The sequence below is a fragment of the Syngnathoides biaculeatus genome, chromosome 13 (genome assembly GCF_019802595.1).
Source record: "Syngnathoides biaculeatus isolate LvHL_M chromosome 13, ASM1980259v1, whole genome shotgun sequence".
Classification (NCBI taxonomy): Eukaryota; Metazoa; Chordata; class Actinopteri; order Syngnathiformes; family Syngnathidae; genus Syngnathoides; species Syngnathoides biaculeatus.
Genome location: NC_084652.1, coordinates 4,231,011 through 4,244,573, shown reverse-complemented (window position 1 = coordinate 4,244,573; position 13,563 = coordinate 4,231,011). Strand labels below are relative to the sequence as shown.

Genomic DNA, 13,563 nt, shown 5'->3' with positions numbered 1-13,563 from the left:
CCACACAGGCAAGTCCGGGATTGAACCTGGGACCTTAGAACTGTGAGGCCAACGCTTTCCAGCTGCTCCACCGTGCCGCCACTTACATTAATTTCATTCTCATTTATGTGGGCTGGACTTCTATACTCAAACTGCATTTTTTGGAACCGAGTGTACGGTATACACTCTGCACAGAATTCGAGACGACAAAAATCAGAAACCTTTATTTTATTTAGTATTCACTCGTTCATTTTGCATGTGGATATGAAATATCTCAGTAAAATCTCGAGCCATTTTCAGAAACCGTGAGGGCTCGGCGAGCGCTCCCGATGCATTTAGCGACGTCGACGCTTACCCAGCGAGGTGGTTTTGAAGTGAGACGCCAGCACGCCGACTTTGCCTGTAATGAGCTCGTAGCTGATCTCCTTCAGGAACTCGTTGGTGGTGAGCATGCCCTCCGCTAAAGCCCGCGCTTGGTACTTTCCTGCGGGGGAGACGTCATGAGATCTGATCTCGAAAATTATTTCACGCCGGTCGTGTTCTCTGCCGGGCCAAAAAAACTTCGGAAGATCTACCTCTCAGTTGTAAAAAAAAAAATCCTGAGCCGCTTATCCTCACGAGGGTCGCGGGAGTGCTGGAGCCTATCCCAGCTAGCTTTGGCCACACCCTGAACAGGTTGCCAGCCAATCGCAGGGCACATAGAAACAAACAGCTAACCGCACATCAGGGCGATTTGATGTGTGTTAGAATTTACATTTATCCTCATGAGACTATTCAAAATCGGGAACGTACCGAAGACCAGCACGCAGAACTCGTTTCCGCCCATCTTGGAGGAGCAGATGACGACCACGTAGGTGGGCGGCGACCGCCGGAGGTGGGGACCCTCGGCCAGGGCGCGCAGCGACTCGCAGATGCCCTCGCCCAGCGAGTTGTGGGCGACCGCCACTTGGACGGCGCCCCCGGAGACGCTGGCCTCCAGCCGAGCCAGCCAGGGCAGCTGGGACGGGGAGATGGCGGAACCGCCCGGACAGCACAGCAAGGCCTTCAGGACGATCTGCTCCAGCTCCTCCCGAAGAGGGATCTGCTCCGGACCTGCGCACAATGAGTACATTATTTACGTATGTAAAAAAAACATCTGAAACTGGATATAACGAGAGATTTTTTTTTTTTTTTTTAATAAATGCATGAAAGCTCACCGAGACGTGCCAGGTACTGCAACGTGAGCAGGATCATCATCTCCACGCTGAGCTGGTGGCCGCCGCTGAGGCCGAGCGCCTCCGAGGTCTCGTTGCTCAGCTGGCCGTTCTGGTAGCAGCCCACCAGCAGGGGGCTTACCACCACGTCCCCCACGTTGCCATAGAAATAAGGTAAGGCGCCGTGCCCTGGAGGCGCAGCGGCACAGTAGAAACTCAGCAAACGGAGCAGGGAGAAAATCGCTTCGATTGACATTATATTTTTGCATTGTATAATGCCGTAAATTACATATCATATTCTTTGTAGTGCTCTAAATAATTATTGCAGGTTTGAACTTTGCCGTTAAATTCGGTTTTCATCCGCTTTTGAGCGAGATTATGCAACTCCTTTGAAAATGAATTCATTAAAATGTCAGTGCAGGTTAGATAAAGGTGATATATTTTTATGTCATAAGAAAAAAAAAAAGGCATTTTTGACACTCGGCAGGTCATTCAAGCACACGCAGGAGTTCTTTATCAAAGTGTGTACGTGTTTGGTCGGGGTGGATATCAGACTTCTTCTCACTGTTGATATTTAGGCGAGCAGGGTCTCTTTCTTTTTCATTCTTTTTTTTTTTTAAACACCTACTTTTGCTCTACTGTACTGCAAAACTACAAAAAACAAGCAGCACTGAACGCATCGGCGCGAACGACACGTTGACAAACAACAATGGAGGACAGCGAGAGTTTGCTGGATTTACTTTTCAGTGGAATTTCATCTAAGAGGAGGTTGCGGGCATTAGAATAATCTATCCATCCATTTTCTTAGCCGCTTATCCTCATAAGGGTCGCGGGAAGTGCTGGAGCCTATCCCAACGTTCAACGGGCAGGGTGCGGGGTACACCCTGAACTGGTTGCCAGCCAATCGCAGGGCACACAGGGGCAATTTCGAGTGTCCAATTAATGTTGCATGTTTTTGGGATGCGGGAGGAAATGGGAGTGCCCTGAGAAAAGCCACGCAACTACGGGGAGAACAAACTCCACACAGGCGGGTCTGTGATTGAACCCGGGACCTCAGAACTGTGAGGCCAACACTTTCCAGCTGATCCACCATGCTGCCACTTTTTAAACATGAAAACCAAATTTAGAATTTTTCGAAAAATACATTCCCATTTTATTTTACTTTTCATCTTTTGTTGACATAGCCAGAAAGCAAAATTTGAATTTGAACATTTTGTTCATTCGCCTTTTATCACTCTTATTTACATTGCTGCCAAGCATTTTTACACATTTATTTTCTCTGTAAATAATGATTTTTTTTCCCTTTGTTGTTTTCAGAAGACGGAGGTTCCATTATTGAGCCAGTATTGACTTCACATATTGATCTACCTGTATGTGCTTATATGAATATTATTTTTCTTCTTTTTGACAGCACCAAAAAGCAAGCGTCCCTGTTTTTACACAAAATCACGTCTGACATTTCACCAATTTTGACCAATTTTTCCTCAAAGATATCAGTTGTAGGCAGCGCGGTGGATCAGATGGTAAAGCGTTGGCCTCACAGTTCTGAGGACGCGGGGTTCGATCCCCATCCCCCCCCTGTGTGGGGTTTGCATGTTCTCGCCGTGCCTGTGTTGGTTTTCTCCCGGTACTCCAGTTTTCTCCCACATCCCTAAAACATGCAACATTAATTGGACCCATAGGTGTGATCGTGAATGCGGCTGTTTGTCTCGATGTGCCCTGCGATTGGCTGGCGACCAGTTCAGGGTGTGCCCCGCCTCCTGCCCGTCGACGGCTGAGATAGGCTCCAGCACTCCCCGCGACCCTTGTGAGGATAAGCGGCTAAGAAAATGGATGGATGGATATCAGTTGTACATCTCCATAATGTCCATCCATCCATTATCCAAGCCGCTTATCCTCGCAAGGGTCACGGGAGAGCCGGACCCTATCCCAGCAAGCTTCGGGCGAACTACATCCTGAACCGGTCGCCAGTCAGTCGCAGGGCAGATATCGACACATCACTGAGCGGGAATCGATCCCACGCTGCCTTGCACCAAAGTCAGGCGTGTGTACCACTGCTATCAGTGACTCACCTCCGTAATGTGTACACTGTAAACAACATCTATCCACTCATTTACTGTACGTACACTTTTGTGCACCACAGGGTATTTTTTTTTAATTCATGTCATGAAATTATTTGTATTATGCTGTAGTTCTATTTTTTTTAACTTTGTCAACAGAAGGAAGATCACAGATTTTTACAGGGGGAGGAGTCCAGTACCAATGAGGATGACGGGGCGAACCCCTGCACAGTTCAGCAGGTTGTCCGGGACGACGACCGTCCCCGCGCCGCTGAATGACGGCCGGATGACGCCAGGCCCCGCGGGCTGGGGGGACGCGCCCCCCAATACAGAACCTGAACGAGAATAACCACACGGAGGATCAAAAATTATATTCAGGTTGAAGAAATTTTGTTAAATAAGCTACTTTTAATGATAGCAGAAATATGTGGTGGATTTTTTTTTTTTTTTGGGGGGGGGGTAATTTGCAGTTCTCCAATAGCTCTATCTCCATGGAGATAAGAGGGTGATTCATCCTTAAACGATTCCAGAATGTCATTCTCAAAAAAGAGATTATTAGAAAAAAGTTTAAAAAAAAAAAAAGCCTACGCAAACATGTCTGACGCGACGATATTCCGGGACCTACCCGGAGGGCAGACGACGGGGCGGATGGCGGGTACGGGCACGGCCGTGGGCGGGACCGGGATGATTGAGGTGGGGTGCCAGCTCCGGTGGCGCTTCTTGGGAGGTCCGGAGCTCATGGCGGACGACACTGTGCCCACGCCTTGAAAATGTTGAACGCGCAACGCAACGGAAGAGGAAATGTTACCTGGACTGTCTCCCAAGTCGGCGGCTCGGTAGCCTTGGCCCTGAGGTCCCAAGGCGACCTGGGAGGGGCTGAGCAACGGGGGCCGCCCGTCCGCACCCAAGCCGTTTATCGGCCCGTTTACCCTCAGCGCGGTGGGAACTGCAAAAGTCACAAGAAATATGTCCTTCATGCAACGTTGGACCAAAAATTAGGTAATGCAGAACTTTCAGCAAAATGTCGGCCCTTCTCTTTGCATACATTTCTCAATGAATTAGCATTTTAATTTTAATACTTGTACAGTATTTTCCCCTCTGATTTTGATCTAATTTATACTTTAAACTTTTTTTTTTTTTTACATTGCTAGAAAGCATTTTTATACATTTACATTGAATCATCATCATCATCATCATCATCGGTGAATAATGTTTATTTTAAACCATATCCCATCCATTTTTGTTCATATTAATGAACATTTCCTTTCATTTAACATTTTCCAATTTATATTGCCAAAATACACATTTTAATTGACCATTTGCCACTGAATATACCGAAGATATGTTTTCAAAATGTTTATGTATTTATGTATTTTATTTTGTCATTATTGTAAATTTTTTTTTTTCAATATTTTGTTTACATTGCTAGAGCACATTGAAAAACATTAATTGAACATCTTACAAAATAATGATTTTTTTAGAAAAATACATTTTCCTGCCCTCTTTATAATTTTCACTTTTCTATCTTTAAACCTTCCTCAGTGAATGATTGAAATTTTTGGAGAACGTTTTCTTCCACTTTTCTGAATTTAGTATAATTAAAATAAATATTTCATTTATTAAAAAAAAATTCCCATTTAATCACATTGCTGGTAAGAATTTATAAACATATTCATTGACCATTTCTCAGTGAATAACAATGATTTGCCCTCCCTTACTCACACTGCCAAAAAGGTTATTCGTCCATTTTTTATTTTCTTCATTAAACTTGTTTTTTTTTTTTTTTTTACATATAAAGACGCACATAATTCAATTTAATTAGAATGAAACGTTTGTCCTTGGCAGAGGTCTGCCCTCTATTGAGCATCGCAGTAGCGATCAAACATACGCAACAAGTTAATACAGCTGTTGGTTCAATTATAAGAAGAGCGTTTGAAAACGGTCGCTCAGAGTTCCGATACTTTCCCATCGATTACCGATGACCCGAGCGGACGTTTTCCAATCTCGTATCCGCTGCGCACACAGTCCGCCGAAACATTGATCGGCACACGTGACCTTTTGCCTGTCGATAACGCGCAACCTTGTAAGAGCCGATAATGGATAGCCAAACCGAAGGAGTCAATACGGCATCCTTCTTTTGCAATTGATTGGCGGGTGTGTGTGTGTGTGTGTGTGTGTGTGTGTGTGTAAAGGGAAACAGAGGTTCATCTCCTCGGCCGTTCGTGGCTTCATTTGCCGCGCGCAAAAACGCCACCGACCCCTCGAGGACCGACGGGAGCCCGAAAACGCCAATTGTCGTTGGTCACCTATCGGGAGCGTCTTGTTTGCGGGCGTGGAGGCCAGAGGCTTGATGAAGCCGCACTCTCTGCTCAGGTCAGGAGTGCTGAAAAAGACAGACGAGGCCGACGTCATTCTGGTGGGCGTGGAATCTGCCGGTGGGGTGGAAAAAAGATAAAGAACAATCAAGGGTGAATTAAGGCCTACGATACCTCAGTGAGTGGACAGAGCGTGTTTACGTTGTGCATATGTTCCTTTTTACAGTATTCATTCATCAGGAAATTATTCTGATTTGAAATATGTAATACTTCCCAGGGGGGGTGGGGAAATCCTGTAAAATGACAATGTTTAAACATGCTTCCTGAACCCAAACCAAAGCGAAAACCTTCTCTTGAAAGAGAACGTCATCGCCGAGCAATCAGAGGCCTTGATTACACCTTCATTCAAGACAAAGACAGCGAAGTATCCAGGATCAGGAGCCATACCTAATACTTCAGCTTCTGGAAACACATTTGGTACTTGAAGAACCAGAAACCTCATTTAGAACCTTATACTATGTATCAGGAATCATAATTTGCACCTTTCATCCATCCATTTTCTTTGCCGCTTACACTCACGAGGGGCACGGGGAGTGCTGGAGCCTGGGCTGGGTACACCCTGAACTGGTTGCCAGCCGATCGCAGGGCACGTAGAGACAAACAGCCGCACTCAAAATCACACCTAGGGGCAATTTAGAGTCCCCCTGCGTCCATTTTCTTAGCCGCTTACCCTCACAAGGGTCGCAGGGAGTGCTGGAGCCTATCCCAGCTGTCAACGGGCAGGAGGCGGGGCACACCCTGAACTGGTCGCCAGCCAATCGCAGGGCACGTCGAGACAAACAGCCGCACTCACAATCACACCTAGGGGCAATTTAGAGTGTCCAATTATTGTTGCATGTTTTTGCGATGTGGGAGGGAACCGGAGCGCCCGGAGAAAACCCACGCAGGCACGGGGGGAACATGCAAACTCCACACAGGCATGGCCGGGATCGAACCCAGGTCCTCAGAAATGCGAGGCCAACACTTTACCAGCTGAACCACCGTTCCACCTAATTTGCACCTTAAATATCCTAAAAGGGATAAAGTTTGAAATGTTCTTCTCCGGAAAAAACATTTGGTATCTGAAGCATACTAAATATCAGGAAAGGAACCATATTCTGTATGTTATGTATCAGGAACCATATTTGGTGCCCTGAGGATCTTAAACCATATTTGGTACCGTATTTATAGGAAACTATATTTGGTACTTTCAATATCATACTTTATATTTTTCAATTCTGAAGAAATGCTTCATATTTGGTACTTTATGTCTAAGGAATCGTATTCAGGTATAGTGTCATATTCGGTGCTTTGTGTAGCAAGAAAAACATTTGGGACCTTAAAGTCACCAAATACTGCATGTCAACAAACCGCAGACGCGTATCGAACATTTTGGCGTACCTGAAGCGGAGAACAGAGATGATCCGTTTCCGCCGGTCGCGCCATTTTCTTTGCTGCTGGTTGAGGACGACGAGCCGGGTTTGGACGTGGAGGCGGACGCGCCGCTGGACGCCTGACGCGTTTTGCAATCTGGGGAGAAGACGACGAGAGGCTCCAAATGTGGACAAACGGCGAACGGACTGGGAGGGGTTGGGGGGTGGGGGGGAGATCCTCTCTACCTTTCCAGCAGATGAGGGGGCCTTTGCACAAAGCACCCTGAGAGTTCTTCACCAGGTAATACTTTAAGTGCTTCTGCTTCTTGGGCTGCGTGGACAGTTTCAGGTTGATGTGGTTGGAGAACTCGGTGAAGTACCTGAAGCCCTTCTCGCCGCAGCCGACGCAGTTTCCGGAAAAACCTGCTGCCGACGCAGGGGAAATTGTTGCCGCGCTTAAAACGAGACACGACGTGCGCAAAATGGCTGCCGAGCGACCTATCGGGGGCACGCTGACCTAAAAGTGCATTTTTGCCGTTGTCGTCGGGCAAAAAGCGGCGGTCCACGGCGCACACCAGGATGTGCTCGGCCACGCTGGGGGACTTGGCGCCGACCAGTTCGAAGCCCGCCGGTACCTCGATGGGTTCCGTCGCTATGGAGACCAGGCGCAGATCCTTGCCGGCCTGGCAGAATCCTAGAAATGAAATACAGTACTCTGTTACATTTCATCATTATTCTTATTTTAGCCGAGGGGAAGAAACAGCTGTGATGTCTTGACCCAAATGGTTTTTCTATTGAAAAGCATATTTGCTAATTTCATGAAAGGAACCCAGATTAGGATCACGGGTTTAGGAACTGGATTCGCTACTTTATGAATCTGAAACAGTATTAAGAAATGAGCCATATTTGGTGGATTATGTATCAGAAGCCATATGTGGTACTTTACGTTTCAGGAAAGGAACCAGGTTGGTTCCATATGGATCTGAAAACTAGCCCTGATTCTGACCACGAGTATCAAGAACTGAATTGGGATCTCAGAAAAAGCAAAATACTTGGAACTTTATGGATCAAAGAAAAACATATTTGGTGTCCTATTTATCAGAAATCCCATTTGGTACCCGATATGTCAGGGACCTGATACCTGAAGATATGATCCAGATTTGGTTCCCCATGTAAAACAAAAAGAACCATATTTCATACCTTAATAATCAGGAAAGGGACCATTATTGATATCTTATTGCTCAGGAACCACTTGCACGAGGAAAGAAAGTATTTGGTACCCGATGTATCTGCAACTCAATGGCTTAAGAAAGAAACCACGTTGGGTAGGAAACCATATTTGGGACCTTATTCATCGGGAATCCTGTTTGGAAACTGCAATACTGTATCTTTAAATATATATTTGGTACCTGGAAGATTAGAAACCATGTTTGGGGAATTTACTGTTTGTATCATCCTCCGCGTTTGTTAACCTGTCTATTCAGAACCATATTTGGTAAACATACTTAGTTCCGGAAGCGTGTTTGTATCATGACCAAAAACGGAATAAAGCATGAAAGAGAGGAGTTCTCGTTTTTAAGGGGCCTGGCGGCCGCGCTATGACCTTCTATGGTGCAGCAGCCGTCCGGTATCGGGGTCTGCAGGTAGGGCAGCGGCGGGCTGTTGCTGTCCGAGTCGTCTTCGTCCTCCAGCTCCTCCGGATTGTTGGACGAGTGGCTGTCGGTCGGGAGCTCCTGGCCCGGCGGCTCGCCGACGAGGAGCTCCGGTTTGGGTTTCACATCCGCTACAGGGTTATTACCACCACGTCAGATTCCGATTGTTCACGTCTACCTGTGAGAAACTCCGCCGGTCGGCTGACCGTCCATGCCGGCAGGGTAGGGCTCGGGCTTGAGGTACAGCTGTGTGAAGATGGGCTGCGGATCTCCGCTGCTGGAGCGCAGCGACGCTTCGATGGAGTTGTGCAGGGCCTCTTCGAAGCGAGCGGACTTCAACTGCCCGGCGTAGGAATTCCCCATGATCTGGGCAGAGGACGAAAAGGGTGAGCCAGTCGCACAGGAACAAACGCGTACCTCCGCTGCCATAACTGCTCTAGACGATGTTCGGGTTGCCACAACTATTTTACGCACATTGTGACCAGAAAAATCATACCTAATAGGCATCTGCTGGACTGGGTCTTAAATACGGGGGAGTACGTCGTAACTCGGATATTGAATGTATATATATACACGCAGTGTTACCTCTACTTACAAAATTAATCCGTTCCGGAAGTTGTTTCACAATGCGATTTTTTCGTAAGTGGAAGCGCATTTTACATGTAAATAGACTAATCCGTTCCAAGCGCTGCGACCCCCCTCATCCCTCTCCGCCAAAAATAGCCATCCAAAGTACATAATGTAAAGAGTCATAAAAACTATGTTCATCTACCTTTGGGGTTGGGCGACTACGCGAAGAGAAGGCCGAGTGACGAGCAAAAAGCATCGTGGGAGACGGAGGAGGAGGCAAAGCCGAGAGAAAACATACAAACGAACGTACGTACGCGCACACACATAACTTAAGTCCACAAAGATTTTTGAAGCTCATGGTGGAGAAAGATGAATATTTGCAAAAAAAAACACAAATGAAAAACTCACAAAAAGTTGTACTTTATCAATGAGGGCTCGCGTGTGAAAATGTTTGCGTGTGATCCGGTGACACTCGACTGTTGAAGGGAAATGAAAAGGATCACGGGTAAAGACTGACGTCCCTCCTAGCCAGTGGGATGCCAGGAAGATGCTCCGGCGACAGCCAATGGGAGAGCAGCTCTATGGCGCCACACAAACAAAGAGATGTTTACGTTTGGTGGAATTTGGGGGCTCCGAATGCAGCGCCTATTTTTTCCCTTTGGAACCTGAATTTTCCTTTGTAACAAGAGACAATATTTTTCCAGAGGCCTTTCATAACTTAAATTTCATGTTACTAGAGACACTTATAAGTGGAGGTACCACTGTATATGGTTTTGAAATAATAATAATTTAAAAAAAGGCTTAAATGTTCCTCCAAATAGCCACAGTGCTAACCCCCTCCCTCCGGTAAAAGTGTTCCCCTCCGGAACATCTGTCGGGCGACGTGTGCGGCCCCTTTGGTGGCATCCTCGCCATGTGCTCCCAAAGAGTAGAATGACGAAAAAACACACACGGGTGAAATTTCAAACCAATATGTGCATTATCCACCCCCCCCAAAAAAAAAAAACAAAAAAAAAAACAAGACCAGTTCATCATTTGTGATTACATCACACCAAGCAATGTTCCTAATATTTTGACCGTCTGCTGTATCTTAAAATGGGAAAAAAAAACAACCATCCATTTTCTTAGCCGCTTATCCTCACAAGGGTGGCGCCAGTGCTTTACAGTCTTCATTTATTGGATGTTTTTGGGATGTGGGAGGAAACCGGAGCGCCCGGAGAAAACCCGCACAGGCACGATGCTGGCAAAGTTACCACGTCGATACGTTGATCGTTGTAAATATGACAATGTTTCAAATATTTCATGCTTCGTGCTAACCGGTCGAAAAAGAATTGAGTTGAGTTTGGTTCCCGGGCTGGGAAAGTTAGCACAACAATGCACCTGCATTGTTAGAAACTTAACGGGGTGTGGTGCCCCATGTTGGTGAAATTAGCACATCAATAATTTTGCATTGTGAAACGCGACGCTTTCAATACATATTTCAGAAGACTTTTAAGTGAATGAGGGGAGGTACCTCAGACTGGCGTGACCAATACTGTTCGAGTTAGCATGCACCCAAGCACTATTTACTGTCCATTCATCCATTTCCCAAGCCGCAGTCTTCATTGCAAATATATGTATTAGATCGGCGGTCTCAAACATGCGGCCCGCGGGCCATTTGCGGCTCGCGGGGTGATATTTTGCAGCCCCCACCGTAATATGAAAGTATAATGATAGCGCGGCCCTTGAGTTTTACATGGATGGAACGTTTGCAGTGTTGTGCGCGGAGCAGACCAATCACGGTGGGGTAGACGGCCATTGGGCATGTGACCTTGTTGCAAGCAGAGAAACAATTCTCCATCAGAAAGTTACAGCAGCGTTGCCAAGGAGCGTTTTTTGTTTTCCTTTTTTATTTACACATAAGTTGTAAACACGAGCGTCCTTCATCTTATTTTGTGTTAAAAAAAAAATGATGTTTGAGAAGATAGGAGTGTTTGTCATTTGTAATCATCTGCAACACATCGTATGTCTCCAAAAAGGCAGGTGGAAAGTGAACGGAGTTGGGCTCCCTGTCCTCGGGACGTTCGCAAGTCAACACAACTGCGGAAATATTGCAATATGTATTCATTCTTGTGTAAAAGCGAATGGAGTGAGGATTCCCCAGACCGGCAAAGTCGTCAAGTCGATATGCAGCACGGTGGCGCAGCTGGAAAGCGTCGGCCTCGCAGTTCCGAGGTTCCCGGTGTGACGGTCTGAGCGCTCCCGGTGCTGAAAAGTCTTCTTGTGATTAATGCGTGCATGCATGTGCGTATATTTTGTAAACCGAAACATCCGCATCCAACAAATTCCACAACTTTGTCGCCGAGTGTTCGCGTTCGCTCTGGAAAGACGAACACAGCAACTGCAGTTGGCTGGCGGCTAATTCAGGGTGTACCCTGCCTCCTGCCCGGTGACGGCTGGGATAGGCCCCAGCACTCCGGGGACCCTCATGAGGATAAGCGGCTAAGAAAATGGATGCCTGGATCAGTACTGATAAATAATTGAGGGAGGGGAACGAAGAGAGGGGAAGTGAGCGCGTCCGAACTTTACTTTTGTTACAGTCGGCCTCTTCATTTACACGCAAACGGGTTTCACCCCCGAGCCTCAGGTCACCACGTCAACGTTTGGCTTTTGTCGAGCCTTCCGTCTGACCGAGACGCGCTTTCTCGAGACGGGGCGTTCTGTAGGAGTTTCACGCCTGACTCGAGGGCAAAGGGGGGGGGGGGGGGGGGTGTCATAAGTCGCGGGCGGGGAAGGTACGCGACTCACATGATCGGTGTCGGCAGGCGTGAAGGCACTTGTTGGCCTCGACTACATGCTGGGTCGCCGCCGCTCAGCGCTTCAGTGAAGACATCTCGCTCATCGCAGCTCCGACGCCTGAGGGAGGGGGGGTGGGGGGGGGGCACACACACGCGATAAAACATTGAAACCGATGAAGGGCTATAAGGGATATAAACACCGTTGAAAAGGTTTGGACATTCGATGATTTAATTTTAATAGTTATACACCATGAGTTGTACCCGCTCCATCAAATTTGTCCTTACAGGCGTGATAACGGTCACTTTAAATTCATATTCCTTGGAACAATATATGTATTCAGATTTTTTTTGTGCTGAGTTACCTTCATGTGAGGGTCCAAATATTAACGAGTCGCATTATGATGTGGAAATGAAGTACACATTCCAATGGTAAAAATGAACATTTCTGAATGAATATGAATCCAAACAGGATTACAAGGGAATGTGAACAAGCTTTTGTACCTAATATTGTGGCTTTTAAGTGGCCAGAAATGTTTTTCATTTCATTCAAAAAAATATAATATGACTAAAGTGAGATTTTTCAATGCAATTGCTAACTTATCGATTCGCATTTATTTTATTTTTTAAATTTTTTGCAAAAATGTATTCAATAATGAAGGTAAATTTGCAAATTGTATATAAACATTTTATGTAGATTTTTCTTTTTTTTCAATCCAAGAATGACAGCTTAATTACTATTTTTCTACATTTTTTAAAAACATTTGAAAATGTAAACAGTTTCTGAATATTGTGTGACAACAGTGATAATGATCAAATAATAATGCAATGACTAAATACAATGCACTGGAATTATTACATTTGTTTCATTTTTGTATTTTTTAAAAATGGTCTAGATTCTATGGTCAAAAGTTTGAACATTTCATTTTTTTTTTTTTTTTTTTTTTTTTTTTTTAGGATGGTGACCAGTTCCGGGTGTGCCCCGCCTTTCATCCAAAGTCAGCTGATTAAGGCGCCAGTGAGGGTACGCGGTGAAGGAAATCCTTAGATAGATGGCATAAACAATTATTGATAATTTTTCTGCACTTTTTGGAAGCAAAAATATATATTTTTTTTAATCCTGCACCCCATTTTTATGTGAACAACTGACTTGCTGTTTTTTGCATTCTTGCTCCTTTTCCCCCAAACTCCGCGTTGAGCTCTCTGTACCCGATTATCGTTGCCACCGTGCGTCGTGTACCCGTTCCACCTCATTTTCCACAACTCCAGTATTATCCTTTTCACGGTGGTCCAGCAAAGAACAATGGAGGCGCTCGCGACGAGCACCCGAGCGCGCCGGGAGAGGCTCGAGGAGCCGCGACGCGATACTCGGCCCTGCCTCTGGCCTACTTTCGAACTCCGGAGATCTTTTAGTTTGGCCACACACACACACACACACACACACACAATCGAACCATGCCGCTACTTTGACCCCTCGGCGGAGTATTGTTTAACCACTCAGGCCGTGATATAACACAAAGCAAAGTCCTGACGCTGTCCCGGTTGACCCCCTCCCCTTCCCCCCTCCCGTCATCACTGAAGCGGGGTCCAAGTCCTGCGAGTGTATAC

General features: G+C 46.2%; 1 protein-coding gene and 1 long non-coding RNA gene across 10 annotated transcripts in view; one reads left to right on the top strand and one right to left on the bottom strand.

Annotated features, from left to right (window-relative positions):
• The window catches only part of greb1l (GREB1 like retinoic acid receptor coactivator), a 58,514-nt gene that overhangs the window by 16,404 nt on the left and 28,547 nt on the right, over window positions 1-13,563 (bottom strand). For 5 of the 9 annotated variants that reach the window (XM_061840433.1, XM_061840431.1, XM_061840432.1 and 2 more), the window contains 12 exons: window positions 11,969-12,076; window positions 8,818-8,977; window positions 8,563-8,742; window positions 7,477-7,653; window positions 7,206-7,385; window positions 6,988-7,116; window positions 5,539-5,661; window positions 3,858-4,178; window positions 3,433-3,567; window positions 1,176-1,361; window positions 772-1,071; window positions 335-463 (listed from right to left, as the gene is read on the bottom strand). In XM_061840433.1, the coding sequence (XP_061696417.1) occupies window positions 335-463; window positions 772-1,071; window positions 1,176-1,361; window positions 3,433-3,567; window positions 3,858-4,178; window positions 5,539-5,661; window positions 6,988-7,116; window positions 7,206-7,385; window positions 7,477-7,653; window positions 8,563-8,742; window positions 8,818-8,974 (2,017 nt within the window). In that variant the 5' untranslated portion in view covers window positions 8,975-8,977; window positions 11,969-12,076. The remainder of the gene's footprint in view (window positions 1-334; window positions 464-771; window positions 1,072-1,175; window positions 1,362-3,432; window positions 3,568-3,857; window positions 4,179-5,538; window positions 5,662-6,987; window positions 7,117-7,205; window positions 7,386-7,476; window positions 7,654-8,562; window positions 8,743-8,817; window positions 8,978-11,968; window positions 12,077-13,563) is intronic. The other 4 variants (XM_061840437.1, XM_061840438.1, XM_061840436.1 and 1 more) reach the window with 3 other exon arrangements.
• LOC133511479 (uncharacterized) lies at window positions 8,860-13,078 on the top strand. The gene is made up of 2 exons (XR_009797919.1): window positions 8,860-8,997; window positions 12,913-13,078. It is a non-coding gene; the product is annotated as an uncharacterized LOC133511479 (long non-coding RNA).